At 41.8% G+C, this 19,003-nt stretch overlaps 1 protein-coding gene across 1 annotated transcript in view; it reads left to right on the forward strand.

Moving 5' to 3' along the window:
- LOC136715880 (pro-neuregulin-3, membrane-bound isoform) overlaps positions 1 to 19,003 on the forward strand; it is a 292,007-nt gene that overhangs the window by 211,035 nt on the left and 61,969 nt on the right. The window contains exon 3 of the mRNA XM_066693280.1: positions 16,203 to 16,276. Within this exon, the coding sequence (XP_066549377.1) occupies positions 16,203 to 16,276 (74 nt within the window). The remainder of the gene's footprint in view (positions 1 to 16,202; positions 16,277 to 19,003) is intronic.

Genomic DNA, 19,003 nt, shown 5'->3' on the forward strand with positions numbered 1-19,003 from the left:
AACCATGCAGCACTGCATGCCAATGGTCTGGTCTTTGTAATAGTCAGCTTTTTTATTTTTCCTTTTTTCCTTCATTTTTCTTTGCAGCCTTAGTGGCTTTTTTTTTTTTTTTTTTTTTTTTACCAGTTTTCACTTTCTTGCTGCATCAGGTTTTCTTATGTTGCCAGAATACGCTCTTACCCACTAATGGTTTTAGAAACTAGCTTATGGATGACAGCTGCTTATGTGACAACGTGAAGAGATGTCACCACCACTAGAACCCCACAGTCAACCGTGTTTGTCTGGGGTTTCCAGATCCTGTTATGTTGCACTAGCATGACTCAGGGCAGTCACAGAGAGAGAGAGAGAGAGAGAGAGAGAGAGAGAGAGAGAGAGAGAGCCCACCTCACACAGCAACACTACTGCAGACTGGCACGAAAAATCAGTCTGAAACACCGCACAGTGGCTGGAGAATTTGGTTTGGCTCTCTGAAGAAAGATAGTGATTTAATTCAAGTACCTCTCTTGTAGGTTGTGTTTCAGTGTTTTCCGAGAGAGATTTGGCTGGTTTCATTTTGCCCTGATATCCTTTTATCAGCTGATAACAGCTGTAAGTATCTCCGTTTTGGTAGTAAAGTGTGAATCATCCCACCCGTTTTTCACTTCACGTCTGTATGCAGATGTGCTCCAAATAAAGTAACACACTCGACATTACCAGAGGCTTATATGCAAGAACCTGCAGCTCGTAAAACCTGAAATGGCGAGAGCTGCTATGCTATGGGAGCCTTATTTCTACTGTGCAGCTTTACTGAAGGCAGCTGCGGTACAGTCTCTCCTCACAGAGTTTCTTAATTCCCATTAAACTGTCAGGGTGAGGGGTTTGTCATTAAGCGCACAGTAATCTGGAAATCTGTGAAGGGGGAGATGAAATAGAATTTTATTGAAGTCTAGTTTAAAAGCAGAGTTGGATCTCATTGTTGGAGCTCTTGTGATCCATTGAAGAACCCACCTTCCCTCTTCAGTACCGGCAAAGTTAATGTAGCTCAGAGCCATTGAGCCTTTTGATGCGTTCAACTGAACAGCTTTTGATAGGATCGGGTCATTTATTATTCAATTAACTCCCCTTAAAGTTCAGACTCCATCATTAAGGGGCAGGCTGCTTCAAAAGGATACTTTTATAGTGCTCCTGTGGAGGAAAAAATAAGAAAAAAGGGCAATTGTGAAAACATTTAGTTGTGGTGTTTAAGATGTGAGCTTGCATGAGGGGAAGTGGGACAGGCTGGGCTTTCCCAGATTTTGGGCTCTCATCCAATGGAGCCTCAATTAGCTCAGTACAACCGGCCGCTTCTTTGTGCCACATCAGTGTTGCAATTTTGTATGGAGATTTTAGCCGGAGTGAAAGGGAACCATTGCAGAGAGATGGTGGTGTAGTATGAAGGCATAGGCAGACAGCGCAGCAGTAATCTGCTTAAGATTGCAATTGGCCATCGTAACCATTACAAAATTAAGTGTATGAATGGAAAGGGAAAGGGAGGACAGGGGAATGCATTTTCAAATGAACAACATTGTTGAAATGAACACTTCCGTGCTCAGGGTTTAGATCTCTCCCTTCTGAATGGTTTTCTGTCTCAGGCATTATTCACAAGGCCAAGCTCACAGATGCAGATGTGTTTCTGTCTGCTCCCTTTTGTGCTTTGCGTTGTGATGCAGTTTGCTGTATACCCCTAAGCCAAGCCAATGAAATACCAGTCATGCTTGGTGTCGGCCAGACTGTGCATATTGATCTTGCACGGCCAGCCAGGAACACAAACAGGGTTTTTCTTCTGTGGCTACGGGCAATGTCTGGGGTCATCCTGTGTTAATCCCCTAACATTCAGCTGGGAGTTTAGCTTAGATATGAACCCATGACTTCTGCACTACAGGTCTCGTCCAGTGATCGGAGCAGTGGCTTTCAACCGGATGAGCCAAACTGGAGCGCCTTTGGCATCCTTTAGACAGTGCCTGAAAAGATCTATAAATATAATGGAGTGTCTGGTGTATCTCTATATCTACAATATACATGTGTAGGGTGGGGTTTGCAGTTTGTATTGATACCAAAAGTACAGCAGCGTGGTTAGAAAAGCAGGCACTCATTTGGGGCATGCTGCCAGGACGCTGTTGTTGTTTACAGTAAAGGCACCAGAGCTTGCAGCTTGTAATGTCTTATTTCCATCCCCTGTACTTGATGCACTCTGCTCCTTTAAGAAGAGCATGCCTGTCTCTGGGAGGTAGAACACTGTGTGTCAGTGGTGTGGGTTGTTGGTGATGATTCGACGTCCCCTTGTCTCTCCCCCCTTACCTCCACACACATACACTCGCTCGCTCCAGCACCTGTTCAGCTGCTGTGTCCTTGAGACTACAGCAGCACCCTGGTCTCCATGGCAACCGCAGCGCCCAGCACTAATAAGGCAGCCCCTGACAGAGGGGTGGTCAGCCCCAAAAAGGATGGGTAATGAAACGAGCACCTGAGTAAACCAGTTTCCTCAGCTGAGCAGGGGCCCTGTTTAACTGATCAATGACTAACATGTTTTCCCGGTCTTCAGAAACTAGTTTTTCGAAGATAATCCTTGTTTCTACTGTCATAAATAAGTTTCTGATATGTGATTAATTAACTCATAAAGTGTCATTCTATTAGCATATCAATCAGCTGTCTGACATGATCATTTATTACCTCCAAAAATATGAATAATAAAAGTGGTAATTTCTCTTTCAGGCAGTATTCATTAGTTGCAGCATATCTATTGACTTTTACTTGGCTTGTCAATGTATTAGTTAATTAAATGTCTATTGAGCACTTATTGATCCCTGTTTTTGTGGTATTTGTTATAGAAGATATGAATAAACTGAGTTAGCTAACTAGCTGAGTGTATTATAAGATCGGATTCCTGAGCTCTTTTACCTGGGCTGAAATTGCACTGAAGCCATTGTTGAAGTTGTCTACTCATGGGGTATATGCATAGTAGCAGATTATTTATTAATATATTTGAGGTTTAGGACCTGCTCCCTTCAACACACCAGCTTCCATCTCTCTTAGCCACTTGATCTGTTAGCGATTTGGCTGGGAGCTGGTTTGCGTTTTACTGTGACATGCGCTGTAAACTTTATTAGCCGGGAGGACTCTTAATTCACTGTAAGATGTGAATGCGCTCTGCTCCTGTCCTGTGATGGACCTAAGGGTAACAAATGTTTTCATCTCAGGAGGTCGGAGATCAGCGCAACCTCAGCTCTCGCGTTTCATTTCAGCACCTAGAATCATACACTGCAGTGGCACAGTAACTGGTAGACACTGCGTCACACTTGGCTGCACCCAGGCCATGGGTTTATATGTTTTTTTAATCGGGGGAAGTGGAGAGAGAATGCTAGGGTTTTGTGTGAATGCAGACCACTCCCAAGGATTGATCCAGCTTTGGGTTGCATTTTCAGGTCTAGTTCATTTTCTGGTTCTAGCATGTGCGGTCAGAGCCCTACCAGTTCCTTCTTAATCTGACTAAACATCATACTCATACTCAAATGTCCTGACAGAGTGTGTCCCCTCCCCACCATGAAATATGCTGTGAATAGCACATTAAACTTAATCTTCATACAACATTTACCAGTCCTTTTTTATGTGTTAATTATTTAATTTGTCACACCCCCTTCACTACATATGTGTGTGGGTTATCTCGAGCCACATTAATCATAAAATGCATAGGTGGATCATTAGAAATTACCAGTATACATGTGAACCAAGGACTCCAACCTCCAACATTTGATGCGAGTCGTGTCTTGAATCGTGAAACAACATTAATGAACTACATTCGTAAACGATTGCTGAATCTTTTCTTTTTAATCAACTTTCGGGCTACAGATATCCGAGCTGACGACGTCTGTGCCATGCTTTGACTGCTCACTGGCAGCACTTCTTTAAAATCGTATTTGGAAGCTGATTGAGTTTGCTAATTAAAATCAGAAAGAGACGTGGTAGCTGTACAAACTTTTAGATGTTGTCAAATGATACGAGACCTGTTAATGTATTTGGATTTAACAGTAGACTTACCATATTTGCAGTGTTTCCAGACCTTGAGTAATTTAATTACTACCATACTGTTTATTTAAATGCATTTATTCTTCATGATGTGATGTCCCCTTAAAAGCATTGGGAGTCGAATCTTTCATAATTAAACTGTGGGAGAAGCTGTTAATAACCCAACAGAGCTTACTTTTATCTTCTGTCTATCAAGTCACTGGTTGCGTTGCTGTCACTCGAACACAGGAGTTGTCCTATCACACTATGCGCGGACCCTCACCACTTCAAACTCCCCCTCTGCCAGCTGTAGATCCCGATGCTGGTGTTCTTACAGAGCAATGCTCTCAACAGCGAATTAAAGACAATCGGATCCTACTTAGTATGCATATTCGGCTTAGCGGCAACTGATTAAGATTTAAAAGCAAGCAGTGATAAGAAAAATAGATACTGGAAACCCAAAGTCTATTTATAATTGATGAGATTGCCTTCATTGGATTCCCTCTTGCAACAGGAAATTCATTTAAATCTATTGCGCTCAGTCCTCAGTGTGGCACAGTGTGTAGCAATAAAGCGGTAGAATTAACCTGCACATTTCACCATTTTTTTTTAAATATATTTGGCTGTATACTAATATGAAGCCTTATTATAAAAAGGCACATTGGGTCACCAGATTATGTCTTTCCATTGCTGGTGTTCCTAATTGAGCTCAGATGTAGTCCACTAGTTATATTTTTGTGGTCAGTTGGTCTTAACTACAGTTCTATCATTTTCCCTCCTTCACTCCAGTAGCTGAATCGTACGTATTCAGGTCGGGACAGCAATGTTCTTGCAGAACTACGAGAGGAGGCCGTAATTATGCCAGCTGGCCCCGTGCCTGACCATAACCACTACCTTATTGCCTGGCGTCCATGTCCTAGCCGTGCATTTACATTCTCTAAATGGAGACAATTCAGTCTTAATGAGCCATGTCATGTTTGCAAGAAGCCATAACAAGCCCAGAATGATATATAAACAAGCACTAGTCGCAGGAACCTTATTCAGTGTGATTTGATAATGTATGATTAATGTGCTCCTTTTTGCATTTTGCACCATTTTCCATTCACATAAAAAAAGCTCTCTGAAGAAAAGACCAGGGAAACGCAAGTCAGCAACTTACTGTATATTCAAAAGATGTCTGCTCCCTGCTTCCTAGTAGTTCAAGTCGTCGGCTTTGCTTCACTAAAGACTACTGCTTGGATATCATCTTTTTCAACCTGGGGCATTTTAGACTGAATGATCTGGTACAAATTAACTTTTTTTTAAATCTGTTAGCTTGTGGAGGTAGATATCAGAGATGCAGAAAGAAGGCTGTTCACTTTGCTGATCAAAAGAAGTTAAAATTATAAATGTTCTGCTTTCCCATTCAGTGTGACAACATACGAGGGAATTGCGGGTCTGAACTGACCCCGCTTGAGCACAATGGACATTCAGTTATATTTAGTAAATGTTTCCCTTAATAACACTGACGGCTTTGGGTACAATGAGAAGCAAACAGCCCTTAACATTCCCTCTCCCATAACCACATTGCCATTTTGAACGCAGTCACCCAAGGTGCAGGTAAATGGATCCTTTAGGGTTTCTTGCAGGATTTGTTTAGACTCCTGGGAGCACATCTGAGGAATGCAGATTTAAATCTTCCAGTATTACTAACCTCAGAGGGATTATTAACATCTAGACAATAAAAGGGGCAGTCCAGTCCCATCACATTTCCATAATTGAATAGAGTTTAGATACAAAAAAAAGTCTCTTTTGTGTGGAGGAGAGAAGAAAAAAAGAAAACACAGATTTATTTAAAAATATGCATCGCACAGCTGTAACTGAAATACAACCCATCAAGCTGAAGTTATGAGTGGAATACTCATTAGAGCATAATTTAATCTGAGAAATAGCCATGTGTGCACACTATACACATCTGATACATAGTTATATTATCTTGATTTATGTTTGTTCCATGTAGACAGTAATGCATATTTAGTAAGTTCTCTTTAAATAAATTGTTGAGTGTTTTTTTTCTTCCCCAGTTGTTATTATTATTTATTTATTTTAACAAAGGTCATTTGTAAACTCTGGAACAACTGTTAAATGGTATTGATTCCATTCCATGTCAATTTACTAAGATTGTTTGCTGCTGGGGGCACCTGTCTCTTTCTCAGCAGAGCTATGGGAGTGCCATACTAAATGGGCTCTGAGTATACAGTACATATGACCCTTAATGCTGCAGTTACCCTTGTCACTCTCTGTCACTCTGTGTGCCTGTAGCAGGATAGTGATGTAAGTTATGGCCTATGCCAGCACTTGAGTCGAGTTCATACAGCTTACCCTGCCCATTTCTCTTTCTCTCCGTGCCTCGCTTTCCCTCTCTCCTTCTCTCCCTCTCAGCAGGGGAAAGGTGGAAGTAATGTGATGGCTTGACTATACTCCCGAGTCTTGCTCTCACTCCATGAAGTAACTCTCTGCAGGTGACAAGAACCACCCCCAGCCCCCGTCTCGGGCGAAAAAGCGAAAGCAGCCAAAATCTATCTCGGTGATCCAGGCGGCTTTGTGACGAGAGGCTTAAACCCGTTACCTCTCGCTAATTGCTGTGACAGTTGCCAAAAACGATGTTGTCTGCAACTCGGTGGCAATGTGTGAAGACAGCCAAGGATTGGAAAATAATTAACTTGGCTTTTCTCTGTATTATGCAACTGTATGTGGATCACGGTGTTTGACAGAAACTGTTTTTCACTCTCGCAGTCATAGAACTATTGAGGGATGTTTACATTTCAGATTTGACATTGGCCAAAGAATAACCTGAGTCTAACCTGAGCCTGTCTGTACATTAAATGTCCTATTCTGCTGTACAAGGATTGTGGGGCATTGGAGTATACAAAGTCGCACAGACACATTCAGAAATTGGCATACAGTGACTGTAGTGATGCAATGTAGATGCACATGCGTTTGAAATTGTCTCGCACCGTCATCCCTCAGAAAGGGGGGGAGAACAAACGAACTCGGAAGAGCATATAGGTTGTAAAGTGAACCAGTGCTCACATCCTGGCAGAAGATTTTGCAGAGAGTGGCACTGTGTCCCAATTAGCCTGAGCCGGGATGGCACAGTGGCAGAGGGCCAAGCAGAGCCGCCGATGCAGCCACAGACACGGCTCATCAGATACACAATGAGAAACCAGCTCCTTCTCCCAAGTCAAACCAAGCTAAACTTTATTAAGGTCACACAGCCAATCCCCAATATTCGACTCCTTGTGTTTGCTAGAAGTCCTAGAACCAGTTCTTCACTTCGCTGGGGAGTCGACCTGCATCAGCCGGCTGTGTGGGTTGCAGTCATGAAAGCCTTTTAAGAAATCCACCCAGCCCTGAACTCTGCAAAGGTGACAGTTGTTTACACAGCTTTTCACTGCTGCTGCCACAGTGCATACGGAAAGGTAATGTCACCGTGCGGAGACCATGGTGACAGCAGCACCTCTGAGAGAGAGATTGCAGGGTATTGTCTGCAGAGCTTTAAGTACAGTACAAAGGCAGCAAGTAAACACCTTTTCTCCATTATTATGACTGCATTCACGCTACTAAGAGTGATTGCATACAATCTTACCACATGAAGACCTTTCGTCAGTCTTGCTATAGAGTGGAATGACCCCGTTGTGTGGCGGGTGAATATACATGCAAGGTCAAAGCACGTCCTTTCATATGTAAACACACTTCAGCCTTCTACAAATTGAATCTATATTCATAATTAATATATATTCATATCTATAATACATTGAATTTCCTGTCCAAAGTCCTCATCCTCAATCCTATCAATGGTAAATCAGGAAGCGACCACAGAGATCAACTCGGCAATAGAAACTAGTCTAGTGCCAGATCTCTGTGCTTCTTTCCTTCTGCAAAATAGAGAGCAATATTATTGGCAGTAGAAAAAGTCTTAAAATTAGGGCCCTAAACGTTCTCTCTGAAGAAATCCATATCATCTCTCCCGAGCTATTAATAATACATACGGTCACTGTTTGTTTTTATTTCTCTCAAATGCAATCTGTTATTCCGAGGTTTTCATTTGTGTGATACTGTTTCTGTTTAAAATCACTACTTTTCCTCTTCTATTGAGGAAAATGTTTGCAACAGTAGCTGTAAATTTTGACTGAAGACATTCTTGAAGGAAAGATCTTGGGGAGGCCTTCATCATCTAGTGTTTCATGAGTTGGTGATGAGGATGATTTATACACACACATGCACACACACATATATATATACATATTATATTTCAGATACATATATATGTACTTATTGTATATACACTCACCTAAAGGATTATTAGGAACACCATACTAATACTGTGTTTGACCCCCTTTCGCCTTCAGAACTGCCTTAATTCTACGTGGCATTGATTCAACAATGTGCTGAAAGCATTCTTTAGAAATGTTGGCCCATATTGATAGGATAGCATCTTGCAGTTGATGGAGATTTGTGGGATGCACATCCAGGGCACGAAGCTCCCGTCCCACCACATCCCAAAGATGCTCTATTGGGTTGAGATCTGGTGACTGTGGGGGCCAGTTTAGTACAGTGAACTCATTGTCATGTTCAAGAAACCAATTTGAAATGATTGGACCTTTGTGACATGGTGCATTATCCTGCTGGAAGTAGCCATCAGAGGATGTGTACATGGTGGTCATAAAGGGATGGACATGGTCAGAAACAATGCTCAGGTAGGCCGTGGCATTTAAACGATGCCCAATTGGCACTAAGGGGCCTAAAGTGTGCCAAGAAAACATCCCCCACACCATTACTCCACCACCACCAGCCTGCACAGTGGTAACAAGGCATGATGGATCCATGTTCTCATTCTGTTTACACCAAATTCTGACTCTACCATCTGAATGTCTCAACAGAAATCGAGACTCATCAGACCAGGCAACATTTTTCCAGTCTTCAACTGTCCAATTTTGGTGAGCTTGTGCAAATTGTAGCCTCTTTTTCCTATTTGTAGTGGAGATGAGTGGTACCCGGTGGGGTCTTCTGCTGTTGTAGCCCATCCGCCTCAAGGTTGTACGTGTTGTGGCTTCACAAATGCTTTGCTGCATACCTCGGTTGTAACGAGTGGTTATTTCAGTCAAAGTTGCTCTTCTATCAGCTTGAATCAGTCGGCCCATTCTCCTCTGACCTCTAGCACCAACAAGGCATTTTCGCCCACAGGACTGGCGCATACTGGATGTTTTTCCCTTTTCACACCATTCTTTGTAAACCCTAGAAATGGTTGTGCGTGAAAATCCCAGTAACTGAGCAGATTGTGAAATACTCAGACCGGCCCGTCTGGCACCAACAACCATGCCACGCTCAAAATTGCTTAAATCACCTTTCTTTCCCATTCAGACATTCAGTTTGGAGTTCAGGAGATTGTCTTGACCAGGACCACACCCCTAAATGCATTGAAGCAACTGCCATGTGATTGGTTGGTTAGATAATTGCATTAATGAGAAATTGAACAGGTGTTCCTAATAATCCTTTAGGTGAGTGTATATATATATTGTATATGTACAGCTTTCACTGATTTTCCAGTTTCCTTTCAAACTCAGAGATTTTGGACGGTTTCACTTCCCCGCTCACTGTAATCAGTCAGGACATCATATGTGTTTTGATGGATGCTGTATTTTGAACTGGGTGTCACTCCAAGGGGGGGTGATTTTCCACATGAGGAGCTGAGCAAGCAGTTTTTATTTTTATTTGTATTTTTATTTGTATTTTTATTTTATTTTCTTAGCCAGCACAACACAGCTGATCCCACAAGTCACACATGGCCGGCAGATTGCAGCTTTGATGCAGTCTTACCTCTGCGCTTCATTTGTTCTCACACATCCTGATATAAGATGGTAGTTTTAATAGTGCTCTTGTACGTTTGCTTTGTTTTTATTCCCTGTTATTTCTTCACTGCACAAGTGTCTGTTTTATTTTTATTAGTATATTTACAATGCCAATTAACTAATCAAGAAAGGTAACTACTTAAAAAAACACCTTATTGGTGTGAGGAAAGAAGGGATTTAGCAGCACAGTCTACTGCTAGAACAGGTGTATGTTGTAATCTATGCAACACCTACATGCTTCCCACCATATATCTGACAAAATGTTTATAAAGTCTCTGTAAAAAGTGCTTCATGTAAATTAAAGAACAACCGAACAGTGTTTCTGAAGAAATTAATACATTAGTGAATAAATAAATACATATAGTTTGTTTGATTAAAAAATAAATACAGTAGTCAATCATGCACTTATACACGTCTATACTGTACATAGAGGGAAAGAGAGAGTTGTATCAAGGGGTGTGGCTAAAATATTGTGCTCCCTGAGTGTGACATCACTTCCTGCAGTGAGCTGGGGAAGTCTTGAGTGACACTCCTGTACCAGTCAACATGTTTTATTATTATTTCTTAAGCTTTAAATGTGAAACTCTACAATGCAATATAGCAAACCAAGGGAACATAATCATACTACTACTAATATAATAATAATAATAATAATAATAATAATAATAATAATAATAATAATAAATCTTTAAGGGAAGTAGAATTGGTTATTTTCCCATCTTCCTTTTTAAATATGCAAATGAAGATCTGTTATATAGTCAGCACAGAGGTAACAGGTTTTTTTATGGAAAAAAGAGATAAGACAATGATTTTTTAAACCCCTTGTTACCGCTTGCTCCAGTGACACTTCATACCAGAAACTCACGAAAGCACAGAGCATTTCTGATGCGCTCAGCCTGGTCTGTATTAAGAGCTTGAGTTGGCAAACTTGGAAGAGTGCGGAATTGAAAAGTCGCCAAGGGTTTTCAAAATAGCCCCATGCTTCTGCCGTGCCTTTTCACATTTACACTTGAAATGGGGAGTGCTTTTGGATTACTTAAGTATTGTTGCTTAATGGTGCTTTACTTTGGGTTTTTCTTTCGGCAATACAGTTTCAATCCGGTGACAGATTTACTCTTTATCAGACTACAAAGTCGGAGAATCAGGCCACGGCTGGCTGGGCAAATTCCATCCAGACGTCAGTTCTGGTTGCTTGGATTTCTTTTATCCACGTGTCCCAGGTTTATGTGCTGCAGGGGAAGCTGCCGCCTCCAACGCCGAGCTGCTCCTCTTGGTTTATTCGGTGCAACACAGAGCATCTAAGGAGAAACGACCCCCCCACCCCCAAATCACAGAGAGCAGACAGCTCCAGGATACGCAACCAGTCCTGTAAGCCCAGAGGGTTGAGAGCTTTAAGTTACAATGTTCCAAAGCTACGCACCAACTATTATAGATGCGGTGTCTATTCTTGTATTCAGTTCAAGCCTAAAAACCCACTTAAGCCTTAGCCTTTTTGTCCATACTTTTTTACATGCCTTTTGTATATACGTTGTCGTTTTTTCTTTACTGTGTTTATTCGTATTGTCATTATATCTTTTTTTCCCCCATTCTATTCATGTGCAGTGCCTTGGTATGCTGTAGCATAGGAAAGGCACTCTATAAAGAACAATACAAACACACGATGACCAAAAATAACAAATCCAGTCAAATGAGAGTGATTCAACCAGAGTGACCAATTGAATTAAAGACTTTTAAAGGCCACTTGGTTAAAAAGTGTATGCAGTGTTGAAGTGGAACTGGAGCTAATCACAGTTAACATCGCAGATTGATAGATAAGAGCCAATGCTGGAAATCTGAGAGCGATCTTACACCGTTCTTTGTGCTTCTCTGATTTGCTATTCAACAGACAAAGACAAAATAGCACAGGCTTCTGTACGAGTCTTTTGTGGCATAATTTAACAGACAGTTTATGCTTCCCTTTGGAGAAAAAAAAGACAAATGCTGTCTGCTACTGTCTCGCTTGTCTGGAGGAAGGTCAGGGTCGAACCAGGTGAAAGTGAGTATCAGAGTACAGGGCACCAGCCTGCGCCATTTCAGAAAGGCAATACCTGGGGTTTCGGAGGAAAGACACCTATGATTCCTGAGAGTCTGGCTACAAAATCCAGATCCACTGACTTTGGAGATCACCTGACTGTTTGCAAAGGGAATGATATGTCTGTGTCCAGTGTGGCTCAACTAATGTTCAGTTTTTCAACATGAAAACTTTGTGGCAAGAAATAACTCAAAGTTCTGCAGAGGAGAATATGGGGACTTCTAATGATGCAGTGCTCAGAGAAACCAGTTAAGCTGCTTAAAGTTCAGGAAATATGAAATACGCAGGAAATCAAGGGAGAACACTGAGGAATTATCCCTGAAAGGAGTTATATTTTTTGGGACTTAGAGTAATGGCCTTTGCAATCTTCGGTTTAACTTGCTGCACTTTGTGTCATAGCGGTCTCAGTGTCAGTCACACACTTAATGACAGCAGACCCTGCTGGGTTAGAAATAGGTCTTCAACAGGCTTTCTCTCTTTTAACACTTAGGGGCGTAATTCATTCGCTGCAATGCACCACACAAGTCTGACATTAACATTCTGAAAAGGGGTTCGCGATGGATTCAAACGTCACTGTATTGTTTTTTTCATAGAATAAAACTAACAACAACAGGTTTAAGCTTAATGAAGTGATAAATGTTTGATGCGTTTGGCCTCGGGTCTTCTGGTCGAGGTCTTGAAGTCGGTGTTAGAATCTGAAAGCAGTGCAGTGGGAAAACTAGGCTAGGACACCCAATGCTTTGTTACAAGATACACAAGACTAGGCTTGAGGAACAAAGGCCAGTGGGTGGCCAATGTTGATCGGATTACTGTGCTAGATGAATTCACTTCCTCTGGAGAAAGTGTCTGCTCTTACCTTTCAATCGCCGAAATGGGGAAGGGGGGGAGCTAAAATAGGAAACAATTATGTGCAAGTGTTTGGACTGCTGAAAGTGATAACACAGCATAAGACAGGTGAAAACATAATTGTTACACAGTAGATTGAGAAACAAGGGAAGTGCTCTTATATAAGGAAGAGGGGGGGAAATAGTCCTGTGTTTATCACATCTGTAATAATAATAATAATAAAGATTGGTTGTGAAGAAACCCAAATCTTTTCTGTATCCATGTTGCTGGATTTGTAGCTTTAGGTATTTCCAGGTAACCTGTGAAAATGTGGGCTGACATGTTTCAGTGAAGGCCAACTCTTTGAAATAGCCCAGTAATTGTAATAATGGCATACAATTATACCATTATATGTTGTCGTATCTTTTTAAAGCGGACAAAGGCATTTGCCAGGCACATGTCATAATTGGAAATGGGGCAGAGGGAGTCACGGAGCCCACTAGAGCACAAACATGAACTGGTGTACAAGCACCGCGAAGGTATGTACAAGTTGGTGGTAAAACACAGGCATGTTTTCTCACATGAGTGTCTCAATCAACGCAAGGCCTGCCATAGACCTGCTGGCTCCCCACACGCATCTATTTAAGGGTATTGAAATATGGGCTTGGGCTAAATGTTTTCAATGAAGGGTAAAAACACGGTCTGTCAGATTAAATCTGTCTGCTTCACTCCCGTCTCCCCACAAATAAAAACTGACAGGACAAGGGATATGAATATGGAGAACAAATTTTATTTTGAGCAAGTCTGCTGCCAAGTCACATCTCCGACATACCAATGAGAAAAACATGTGGGAGAGGTTTTTATTTTTATTTTTAAATACCAGGTCCAGTACTGAAGAAATGTTGAGACAAGTAAAATCCTATTACTGTATAGAAAGCAATTATATTCTTGTCTTCACAGGGCAGTATAACAGTGTTTAGTGAACTGCACCTGTGTCGAGCTCTGAAGAAAACTACATAGATTTTTGAATTTTTTTATTTATTTATTTTATCTTGTGAAGGTTTCCAACTGCTTGAATTCTCAGAAATTTCACCACATAATCATAAAGGTGGAAAAAAAAGGAACAAGCTATTTTTTTAGCTTACTAACTAGGTAAACACTTCAAATTTGTCTGATGCATGCTGAGCTTTTTCTCAGTCAAGCAAATGGCTTTGTTACAAAGTAGTACCATATCCTATATCCTGCTTTAAACAACCCTGATAAACTAGGCTTTGCATTAGAGGAGACGGAGAGCTTCGTCTTGAATTCCTTTCGAATTTAGAAAACTCCTGGATGATTGGTCACCAGAAGTCCTAGCTCCACACTTTGACTTCCATTAGATAAAAGCCAAGAACACCCTGCTGCACTTTATACGACTGCTAACTGAACAAAGGGTTTCCAGTGACACTGTGAAAGGGAAATTGGACAGGATAATCCCAATATATAGAGTGCTGATGTTAGATTTAACAGTAAGCTCATATTGCTACTGCTACAGTTACTGCTGAAAAACACAATTGTTTAGAAACTTCTCCTTTCTATTGCCGGGCTGCCAAGTCACTCCGATTAAACATTTAATGCTTGGCGTGTCTTGTTTTCTGCAGTGGGCTGTGTTGACGAATAGATTTTGCTGTGTTCATCAGCAGAGAGAGAAGTGACTGTGATTAGTGGATCGCTCCGCCAGAGACTGACAGGATATGGAGTTTGTGATTAACAAGTGCATTACGCTACGCAGACATCAAAGATCGCACCCCAGCCTCGATGTTTCAGACCTGGAAGCCATGAAAAGATGGGACTGTGAAGCGGCATGTGGAGATTAAAACTCTATTAATTAATAGTTATGAATCAGAAGCTGAAATCGTTCCCGTGTATGATCACAACAACTATATTTTAACACATAGTTAGTATTTACATAACAATAAATCGAGCAGATGGTGGGGAACCACTATATAAATTGATTGCTCAGATCTTGAATGGAGTTGGCATCCATTTCCTATCAGCATTACACCTCAGTCAACCAATCAGTATAGATGTGTTTTGTTTTTGTCAGGAGTATCATAGGAAAGTTTCCTCAGAACCGGGCATTTGTGTGAAGTTCCTGTAAGACATACACATCCCCCCCCAGTCGTCGCCCTATTTGTTCCTGCTAATTTATTACTCGGTGCTAATTAAAAAACTAAACAGTGCTCGATCGAGTCTGCCTGTTTGAAAAACGGGGAAACAATTCCATTTACCCTGCCAAGACTAATGAATATTCGGCTGCAGGTGTGCCTGTTCAAACAGATCAGTGGAACAAATTTTTTTGAACAAAAAATTTAAATAAAAACGTGTATCTCTAGAGGGCATGTCATGTCAAGGCTTCAATACCAAAACAGCTCTCCCTGGATTATGTTCCAATAAAAGCAATGAAAAATAAATCAGTTTGTTGACTGTTTATATTGAATTTCATTTGTGATGTTTTAAATACTGTGCTTTATACACGTAATTTCCAGTTTGTACAGTATATTGGGTGCTCAGTTAAAGTTATAAATACAGCTTTAAGTTTCCTTCTGGTGTATTTTTCTCATGTATGAGAGAGAAAGAGAGATAGACAGAGAGAGGGACGGGGACAGACAGACAGAGAGAGGGACAGGCACAGACAGACAGGGAGAGATAGACAGGGATAGACAGACAGACATAGATAGAGGGGGAGAGAGAGATAAAGAGGGAGACAGGCCCCCAGCTCCTCTTAAATATTTCACACAGGTGATGTTCTCTGAGCCCAGGCAGCAGGAGAAAACCGGCTGTGACTTTTTGCAGGGCTTCTTGGTTATTCTGTGCACAGTCTGCCTCCCAGTCGCTTGAAATGTCTCACATCTCTCAATTTAATTAGATGGAAACCGTTTTTCCTTCCAGTTTTGCTCCAGTCCAAGTTGTAGTCTTTTTTTCTCTTTTTTTTCTTTTTTTCCTCTGGTAAATCACCACTGTGTTATGAATCGTCGAGACAGAATTAAGTTTCAGTGCCACAGGCTTGCTCAGGCGATTTGCAGTTCACAGTGTAAACTCCTTTCAGCTCCAGCCTGGTGTTCTGGCAGTTGCCCCACCAGTAGCCCCCACCATGTCTTGCCTTTGGACTCAATTTTCACGGCAAATCCCTGCCACTCACCTCGTACTCCTGTCTTCCCCCTTTCCCTATATTCAATTGTACCTGATAGCCCTGCCAAGAGAAATGCAAACTCTCCAGTCCTTCATCACTGCCTGTGATACAAATATCAACGAAGAAAATTATCTTTTTGTGTTTGTGTGTGTGTAGGTTCTTGTGCTTTTTGTCTTGTAGCATTGTGGGTTGTCATGAGCTCTCCCGTGTCTTTCTCTACCAGGTGTAAAGAGGGGTACCAGGGCGTGCGCTGTGACCAGTTCCTGCCAAAGACGGACTCCATCCTGTCGGATCCAAGTAAGCGTCAACATTTCTCTCTTCTGGGGCTGGGGGCGTGTCTCCCTACTCTCATAGTTACAAAGTAAACAATACTTGCATGAGACTAGGGATGGGGATCCTGTTTTCAGGACTGCGTTATGAGTTTTTTCATTAAGGACTAATTCTCCTTGTGTAGTAGACAGCAATGCACAACCAGAGCCCTCACACACCACAGTTGCTTTACTGCCGACAAGGGTCACTTGCTAAAACAACTGTTGTCTATCAGTGGGAGATTTTGAGATCAGTGCGGACAAGAGCAGTATTCCTGTCACTAGGGGAGAGTTAGGGCACGGCCACGCAAAAGTGACAGGGTATGGCGTGGAAGCGATGGTTTGTGGTGCAGAATGTAATGCTCAGGTCAGCTTGTGTTCTGTTCAGTGAATCTCAGCTGCTGCCGGGTTTTGACTGTGTTTATTGTTTTCGCTTCAAGGGTAAAAATAAATAAATAAAGATCTCTTGGCAGTGCGGACTATCTCAGCACATTTCATGGTATTTTAAGCACCGCTGGTAGTATATGTATAATATATTTTAAAAGTATAGGCTTCACAGAAATCTAAGACATTAAAAAACTCCCTCAGTGGATTCATCTCTTAATGACTCTTTGAAAACTCTTTGTTATTCTATATCTAATTAGTCAATATCTTTTTACAAAAAATATATGTCCCACTCAGCAAATGGACAGTGAGAATTAGCTAGTGAGACTCATTATACATGCTTAATCAGTACAGTTTGAGGTCTCTAATGTCATTATACACTCACCTAAAGGATTATTAGGAACACCATACTAATACTGTGTTTGACCCCCTTTCGCCTTCAGAACTGCCTTAATTCTACGTGGCATTGATTCAACAAGGTGCTGAAAGCATTCTTTAGAAATGTTGGCCCATATTGATAGGATAGCATCTTGCAGTTGATGGAGATTTGTGGGATGCACATCCAGGGCACGACGCTCCTGTTCCACCACATCCCAAAGGTGCTCTATTGGGTTGAGATCTGGTGACTGTGGGGGCCAGTTTAGTACAGTGAACTCATTGTCATGTTCAAGAAACCAATTTGAAATGATTCAACCTTTGTGACTTGGTGCATTATCCTGCTGGGAGTAGCCATCAGAGGATGGGTACATGGTGGTCATAAAGGGATGGACATGGTCAGAAACAATGCTCAGGTAGGCCGTGGCATTTAAACGATGCCCAATTGGCACTAAGGGGCCTAAAGTGTGCCAAGAAAACATCCCCCACACCATTACACCACCACCACCAGCCTGCACAGTGGTAACAAGGCATGATGGATCCATGTTCTCATTCTGATTACGCCAAATTCTGACTCTACCATCTGAATGTCTCAACAGAAATCGAGACTCATCAGACCAGGCAACATTTTTCCAGTCTTCAACTGTCCAATTTTGGTGAGCTTGTGCAAATTGTAGCCTCTTTTTCCTATTTGTAGTGGAGATGAGTGGTACCCGGTGGGGTCTTCTGCTGTTGTAGCCCATCCGCCTCAAGGTTGTACGTGTTGTGGCTTCACAAATGCTTTGCTGCATACCTCGGTTGTAACGAGTGGTTATTTAAGTCAAAGTTGCTCTTCTATCAGCTTGAATCAGTCGGCCCATTCTCCTCTGACCTCTAGCATCAACAAGGCATTTTCGCCCACAGGACTGCCGCATACTGGATGTTTTTCCCTTTTCACACCATTCTTTGTAAACCTAGAAATGGTTGTGCGTGAAAATCCCAGTAACTGAGCAGATTGTGAAATACTCAGACCGGCCCGTCTGGCACCAACAACCATGCCACGCTCAAAATTGCTTAAATCACCTTTCTTTCCCATTCAGACATTCAGTTTGGAGTTCAGGAGATTGTCTTGACCCGGACCACACCCCTAAATGCATTGAAGCAACTGCCATGTGATTGGTTGATTAGATAATTGCATTAATGAGAAATTGAACAGGTGTTCCTAATAATCCTTTAGGTGAGTGTATAGCTCCTTATAATCCCAAATGCTGGAGACAGGATACTTCATCTGGCCACTCCGTGCATATTGGCTGACACTAATGTTCCTGTGTGTATTGTCAGAGCCCACAACACACCATGGCTTTTACAGTGGGTCTTTCACTTTTCACTTTCACTCTGCAACATTCAAGCTAACTAGCGTGTTGCAGCCCAGCACATGTGCTAACCGCTAAGCTATTCAGACCCACTTGCTTCCCATAATGCCGTTTTAACCACAGAGTTGTTCATACTGAATGCCTGTACCTCCATTTACCTCTCCCGGCTTTCCCAGCTCTTTGTTTCTCCTGCCACATGAAAAAAGAAGCTTCTTGCTACATTTGGTTCCTCTCGGTTTGCATTGTCATCCAGTATTCAGACTTGAGTGCATGGACATCCGCAGATACTTGGAAGGTCTCTGGGGTGAATAGAGGCTTACATCCCACCCCTCTGCCAATGCCATTCAGTCGACTCTCCCGTTCATGGTCTTCTGCAGCTTTGAGCACGACAGTTTCGAATGGGTTAAAAAGATTGTGAGCAGGTGAGAGTGACTAAGCTCAGGGTAACTGGAGCTGCGATTAGAAACTCTCACCTTTAAAGTACTTGACGAGAATTGTCCAAATACATTTTTACCCAAGTCTATTAAAGTGCCAAACCTGTAATGCCTTCGATGCTCTTAAAAATTAAATTATAGAAAAGATGAATAATGCATTGCCTGTCTCTC

This window comes from Amia ocellicauda, chromosome 20, assembly GCF_036373705.1.
Source record: "Amia ocellicauda isolate fAmiCal2 chromosome 20, fAmiCal2.hap1, whole genome shotgun sequence".
NCBI lineage: Eukaryota > Metazoa > Chordata > Actinopteri > Amiiformes > Amiidae > Amia > Amia ocellicauda.